Source organism: Babylonia areolata, chromosome 22, assembly GCF_041734735.1.
Source record: "Babylonia areolata isolate BAREFJ2019XMU chromosome 22, ASM4173473v1, whole genome shotgun sequence".
Taxonomy (NCBI): Eukaryota; Metazoa; Mollusca; class Gastropoda; order Neogastropoda; family Buccinidae; genus Babylonia; species Babylonia areolata.
The window spans coordinates 11,992,660-12,000,214 of record NC_134897.1 but is presented as its reverse complement, the minus strand read 5'-3'; the positions used below and the strand labels follow the sequence as shown (position 1 = coordinate 12,000,214).

Here is a 7,555-nt window from a genome sequence, read left to right as displayed (position 1 = left end):
TCTCTCTGTCTATCTGTCTGTCTCTGTCTCTGTCTGTCTCTCTCTATCTCTCCTCCCCCTTCCCCGCCCGCCCCCCCCCCTCCTCCCTGCCGTCTAAAACCAACAATAAATGAAAGACTGTCAAACATTTTGCTTCCTGTATAAAGCACTCAAGAGGCGAAACGTGTATGTCACATAATGAAAACCAATGAACAAGGATTGTGCGACTCTTTATACATACATATACACCTTTAAACAGGCTGTGGCCTCTGTCTGTAACTGTCTCCCTCCCATCATGCCACCTCCCTCGTCCTCCCATACATTTATTTCACATGTTAATGATGAACACACACACACACACACACACACACACACACACACACACACACACACACACACACACAAACACACACACACACAGACACACACACACACACACAAATACTCACACACACACACACACACACACACACACACACACACACACACACACTCACTCACTCACCCTTGTTTCCTCGGCACATTTATTATTTATTTCACATGTTAATGATGAACACACACACACACACACACACACACACACACACACACACACACGCAATTACTGATCCACACCCACACCCACAATATCTCACCCATATTTTTCCTCCCCCTGCAGCGTGTGGTACACAGCAGCAAGCCGACATCCTCTTCGTCTACAACGCCGCCGCCATGAACACCGCCAGCGTGGCGCACGTGCAGAACTTCACTCAGGACGTCATCCAGGCCTTCAGCATTACGTCAGGCAACGTCAGAGTGGGCGTCATCTCCGAGGGGCGTCAGGGAGGGGACATTTCGCTGTCACAGGTCAGTGTGCTCTGCTGTGTCGGAACAGGGGGTGTGACGGTTTGGGGGAGAGAGTAGATAAAGTAAGAAGGGGATTTGGGGGAGTCGGGGAGGGAAAGAGAGAGAGGGGGAGCAGAGGAAGGAAGGGGAGGAAAGGGAGGTGAGTTTGCTCTGCTGTGCAGGAACAGGGGGGCCGGGGGGGGGGGGGGGGGGGCAGGCACAGAGAAAGTGGGGGTTTGGGGGGGCAGAGGGGGGGGGGAGAGAGTAGAGGAGGGAGGGGTTGAAGGGAGGTGAGTATACTCTGCTGTGCAGGAACACAGGGGGAGGGGGTGGAAGTGAGTGAGAAGGGCGGAGAAAGGGGGGTGGAGGGGGAGGCAGAAAGGGGTGCGGGGGGATAGAGGAAGGAGGGGAGAAGGGAGGTGTGTTTGCTGTGCAGGGACAGGGGGTGGGGTGGGGGGGAACGAACGAACGAATCTTTTTAATGAGGGAAGTGGAATAAGCATGCATATGCTTTTTTTACATCCAGCCCTCAGGGCAAAAAGAAATGAAATCAAAATGTTCACAAGATAACAAAAGGTTATAGAAAAACATACATCAAATTCAAATACACTCAATTGCATAGTAGCATTTACAAGTACATAATCATGATACCTGCATTAATGACAATAATGTATATGAATATGGTAATGAGAGAGATAGAGTGTGTGAGTGAGAGAGAGAGAGAGAGAGAGAGAGAGAGAGAGAGAGAGAGAGGATGAATGAAGTCAGGAAGGAATAAATGAATGATAAATGAATGAATGAATGAATGAATGAATGAAAGGATCTTATTTCCGATAGCATTAGAGTAAGCAAACAATTGCTTTCTCCAGCCCTCGAAAGGGAAAAATGTCTAAAGAAAAGGTATGAAGAAGACCCCAAGAAATGAGTAAACGTTAACAAATTCATAGGAAAACGAGAAAAGAAACAACATTATAATAAGCATCATATTTATAAGAAACAACACGTGATTTATAAAAATGCGGAGCGAGGGAGAGAGAGAGAGAGGGGGGGGGGGGAGCGACAGGAGAGGAGATAGTATTTATAGAGAGGATGAGATAAAGAGATAGAGTGAGACATGTGGTGAAATACAGTAATATCATATGACATAACAGAATATGGTATACTAAACATAATTTGCAAAATTTTCCATCAGGTATTCATGATACCTTTTCTTGAACACAGTGATACTTGTGTGAACATTAAAACTAGTTAAGATGTTGTTCCAGGGGATAAAGAGTGAGAAGGGGGGAGGGGTGGTAGAGAGAGAGGAGGGAGTAGAGGAGGGAGGGGGGAGGGGAGGAAAGTGTGCTCGCTGTGCAGGGGAAAGAGTGAGAAGAGGGGGCCAGGGGGCGGAAGAGGGGTAGGCAGAGAAAGAGGGGGGGGGGGGAGTAGAAGAGGGAGGAGGAGAAGGAAGGTGAGTGTGCTCTGCAGTGCAGGAACAGGGGGGAGGGGAGAGTGAGAAGGGGTGGGGGGGGAAGGTGAGGGAGAGTATTTGTATTTCTTTTTATCACAACAGATTTCTCTGTGTGAAATTCGGGCTGCTCTCCCCAGGGAGAGCGCGTCGCTATACTACAGCGCCACCCCTTTATTTATTTATTTTTTTCCTGCGTGCAGTTTTATTTGTTTTTCCTATCGAAGTGGATTTTTCTACAGAATTTTGCCAGGAACAACCTTTTTGTTGCCGTGGGTTCTTTTACGTGCGCTAAGTGCATGCTGCACACGGGACCTCGGTTTATCGTCTCATCCGAATGACTAGCGTCCAGTAGAGGAGGGAAGAGGAGAATGGAGTGAGAAGGAGTGGAGGGGCTAGAGAAAGGGGTGAGGGGTGGAAGAAGGTGAGGGAGAGAGAGGGAGTAGAGGAGGGAGGGGGAGAAGGGAGGTGGGAGACTAAGAGAGACAGAGACACAGAGAGAGAGAGAGAGAGAGAGAGAGAGAGAGAGAGAGACTGGGGTGAGAGGGAGAAAGAGAGAAAGAGAGATGATGATATTAGTACCTATATAGCGCCTCTCCTCAGTGGGAGACCAAGCTCTAGGCGCTTTACAAACACGCAGTCATTTGCGCAACAGGCTGCCTACCTGGGTAGAGCTGACTGACAGCTGCCGTTTGGGCGCTCGTCATGTGTTTCCTGTGTCATTCAATCAGGTTTCAGTTACACATACATGCACACTCACAGGACAATAGTGAACACTGAACACTGAATGGTTTAATGAATAGGCCACTGGCCCATGTCAATGAGGGTGGTTACAAATGCATAGTCGCATCAGATGAATGATTCCCTGCAAGGTCACGCGAGTTATGATCAAAAACCATATTACATAATTTGAACATGTGCACATAGTTATCCAAACTCGTGTACATGTACACATATGCACAGCTATGCATACATACATGCACATTTAAATACACACACACCTATGCACTCGCGCGCATGCACGCACGCACGCACGCACACACACATACACACACACACACACTAAGTATTGATGACATACTTAAACTATCAATCCAACAGATACATACGGCGGACTTTCAGAGCTTTCTCAAGGAACAGAGCAAGGCGGATGACCAACGTTTTACATTCTGATGCAAAATAGCACACAGGACAGAGAGAGACAGACAGACAGACAAACAGACAGGGAGACAGACAGAGTGACTAACTTATCTCTGATGACACAGAAACAAACTTCTTGTTTCCTTAGACTAATTAAGTTTGCATCTCTATTGCTCTTTTTTTCTGGTTTTTCTTCTTCTTCTTCTTCTTCTTCTTCTTTTTTCTGGTTTTTTTTTTCTGGTGTCAGAACATATCAGTATAAAATTTTTAAACTTCCATTGAAAGAGAAAAAAAAACAGTTTTTATGTAACTATCTGTAGCTTCAGAATGCATAAAGGTACAACATTCGCTCTGGGCTGGCAACTTAATAATAATAATAATAATGGTATTTATATGGCGCTGAATCTTGTGCAGAGACAAATCAAAGCGCTTTCGCACCAGTCATTCACACGCATGCATAACTTTAAAACTGAAGAAACTGAAGACAAGGAAGGGGCAGGGGAGGGAGGCTGTTTTGGGAAGAGGAGGGTTTTAAGGCCAGACTTGAAAGAGCTGAGTGTGGAGACTTGACGAAGCGAAAGAGGAAGTTCATTCCAATTGCAAGGTCCAGAAACAGAGAAGGAACTTGGGTATGCAACATGTTATAATATAACAACAAATCCAATGAATGAACCGACAAGATCTGCTACAGGTGTGTGTGTGTGTGTGTGTGTGTGTGTGTGTGCGTGCGTGCGTGTGTATATGCCTGCATGCACGCGTGTGTGTGCGCGCGTGAGTGTAAGGGTTTGTACTTGCGCGCATCCCCTCATGTTTATGCTTATCTTTTTTTTTTTTCATCCGCAGTACATTCGCAAAGAGGACTTCGTCAAGGCACTGATGGAGCAGCCTAGATCGCAGCTGTCCGCACTGCTGAAAAAGGCACGCCAGGAGGGCTTCGAACCCAGCTTCGGGGCCCGCCCAAACTCCAAGAAGTTCGCCATTGTCTTCGTCGACGACGTCCCGGTGACCATCGATGACGTGGTGGAGGCCCGGATGATGAGCTACAATGACGTCACCGTCTACGTCATCGAGGTGGGTGTGACGGGGCAGCAGAGTCTGCTCAAGCAGCTGCCCACGTCCCCGACCGACTTCTCGGAGTTCAAGAGCTACAGTCACCTGCGGAACAAGCCGGAGCAGCTCAATTTCATCAAAAAGCTGTGCAGATGTGAGTGCAGTTTCAGTCTGTTTTGTCAAGGAGGTGTCACTGCGTTCGGACAAATCCATATAAGCTACACCACATCTGCTTGGCAGATGCCTGACCAGCAGCATAACCCAACGCGCTTAGTCAGGCCTTGAGTGCGTGTTTATATATTTGTGTAGCTGTCAGAGTGGATTTATTTTTACATAATTTTGCCAGAGGACAACGCTCTCGTTGCCATGGGTTCTTTTTCAGTGCGCTAAGTGCGCGCTGCACACGGGACCTCGGTTTATCGTCTCATCCGAAAGACTAGACGCTCAGTCTGATTTACCAGTCAAACTTGGGAGAAAGGGCGAGAGCGGGATTCGACCCCACACCCTCACGGACTCTCTGTATTGGCAGCTGAGCGTCTCAACCATTCTGCCACCTTCACAACGACTGTTAGCAACCGATAATGTCATCACGACTGCCACAACCACAGCACTGCCGTTACCACCATCACTGGTGATGTCACTGATGACAGGAAAGGGATAAAACAACAATAATGAAATATTTGCTGTTACTGCCCACTCTTACCGTTACCAGATTCACCACAAACTATACACGATTTTGCACTCTTCCTCAAGCTGATCAATGCCACAGGCAGTTTCAATATCGATGAAGAACAGGGGGAAAACCTTGACCCTCTCCGTGGTATAACGTCAGAAGACTAAGAAAAATTGTGTCATGCTTTTACTGATTTGAATGTGACCATACGCCTGCTTCTGACTAAACTCACACGCTGCTCTGAGTAACGACGAACATTCAAGAGTTCCCGATACACACAGCTTCACGACCAGTGACCTTGGCCGAAGATAAAAGTCAAAATAAAAATATTCTCTTTAACGAAGATGAAGGTCATTTAGATAATTAAGTATTTTTTTAAGTAAAAAAAAAAGAAAAGAAAAAAAAAGAAGATATACTGTATGTTGTTGAGAATAATGTATTCAGGAAGGTTGATGCAGTGTTACAAGGGACTAAGGGAGGGGGTGATTTACGAATTTTTTTTTTTTAATCAGAGATTATTTCACTGACTGAAGATAGAACACACACACACACACACACACACGCGCGCGCACACACACACACACACACACACACACACACGCACACTCAATTTGACGTCTTCGGGATATCTTTCAAAACATCTCGACTTAAACTACGAACAGACATTGTAATGATCGATGAATTTCTTCAAAAACATAAAATGTTTCGATGAGAACTGGAAAAAAGTGAAGAGGTTACCCATCTTACTCTATTTTATTTTTGTTGTTTTTTTTTTTTCAGACATGTAATTCCCTGCACGGTGGGCTCTTCGCCCATGAGACAGCAGTGGCAGAGAAAGAAGAACTTCAGTGTCGCACAAGCACCACAGCAGTGTGACCTCCCGCTTTCCTGCCTTCAGAATGACACAGACAATTGAACACGGGACAGTTATCTTTGAACAAACACATGCATCCATAACATTTTTCTCTCGCTTTTTTTCAGAATCACATACTCATGCACGCACGCACGCGCACAGACACAAAAACATCCCCACACAGAGCGCTAATTCTGTTATTCCTGTCTATACCTTCTGCACTCTCCGATCTGAAAAAAAAAGAAGATAAAAACAACAGCAGTGCAATTCACAGTCTGTAACTTACCGTGTTCGATGGAATGGCGTTTTCCTATAGTTTTCTTCACATAATAAAGCCCTCCGACAAACTGATATATTCATCTTGTGTTATTTTATTATGTGTATATTCCACATTTTCTCTTAACTTTTATTCAAATCATGTTTATTGATTTTCCCTTCACGAAACTGAGAGCTGGTTCACAATGTATACGTGTGTATGTGTGTTATGTGTGTGTGCATGTGCGTGTGTGTGAAAAAAAGAAAGATGAAAAAAGGAAAAAAAAGCGGCTATGTACATGTTATGTGTCGCAGTACACCAATGGTGTAACATGATACATGTTTGCAAAACGTTTGTTTAGAACAGTTCCCTTTTCATAGCAGTGTGAACAGATCGTTCACTTGTTGGAAAAAATACGTGATTTTGATTTGAGTTCAGCAGACAATCACTGATCCATGTTCGGACAGTCAAGGAGGAAAGGAAAACATTCCTTCAACTTGAACATATTTGAAAGGAAAAAGAAAGAAAGAAAAGAAAAAATGCCCTTTAGCATAGATGTGTGTTTATCACTCCACTGTGTTTGGTTTAATTGTGGAAATGATCAACATGTTTGGTTTTCTTGAAGAAAAAAACAATGGCATTGAATTTATGTTTTAAGCTCGTAATTATCTATGTACATAAAACATTCATACCTAGGCTACTTTGTTTGGCGCTTGCAAGTGTTTTATGTTTGATAAGTAATGCATATTGCTTCTTTTTAATGATTACTGAATGCATTTATCAACATTTATTTTTCAGTTTCAAATGTTGTTCTTACATAACGTGGGCTTTGAATGCATTGGGTTAGATGAACTGCCCTCCAAAGCTTCCTGAAACAAAAGGCAGTCTTCAATGTATCGTCGTTATCACCTTGAAAGAAAGAATTACCACCCAAATTTTGTAACTTTACATACATTGTTCAAAATAAAATAAAATCAAAATAAAAACAAGAGGCAAAGGCTTCATGGCTCACGTGTGATTCCTGCTGAACAACAAACCCGAAAATGCCGTGGGTGTGTGAGAAGGGGTGTGGATGTGTGGTTCCTGCTCAACAACAAAACCTAAAATGCCGGGGTTAGGAGAGACGGGGTGTGGGATTGGGATTACCAGTATATCTAGATACTTACACATATCAATCCTAACCACATTTTTGCTAACCATCAGAAATGAATGTCTGTCAACCCGTAAGTTATTTGCTAGAAACGGAGCAATTCTTTTACGAAGCAGCCCACTTGGATTGACATTTCAGTTATTCCTGATCATAATACTTGCATGTCAAAGTTTCATAAC

General features: G+C 44.4%; 1 protein-coding gene across 1 annotated transcript in view; it reads left to right on the top strand.

The window, feature by feature from the left end:
- The window catches only part of LOC143297168 (matrilin-1-like), a 27,693-nt gene extending 20,467 nt beyond the window's left edge, over window positions 1–7,226 (top strand). Inside the window, exons 5-7 of the mRNA XM_076609356.1 lie at window positions 638–825; window positions 4,238–4,598; window positions 5,898–7,226. Coding sequence (XP_076465471.1) covers window positions 638–825; window positions 4,238–4,598; window positions 5,898–5,905 — 557 coding nt within the window. The 3' untranslated portion in view covers window positions 5,906–7,226. The remainder of the gene's footprint in view (window positions 1–637; window positions 826–4,237; window positions 4,599–5,897) is intronic.
- Window positions 7,227–7,555: the final 329 nt, after the last annotated feature.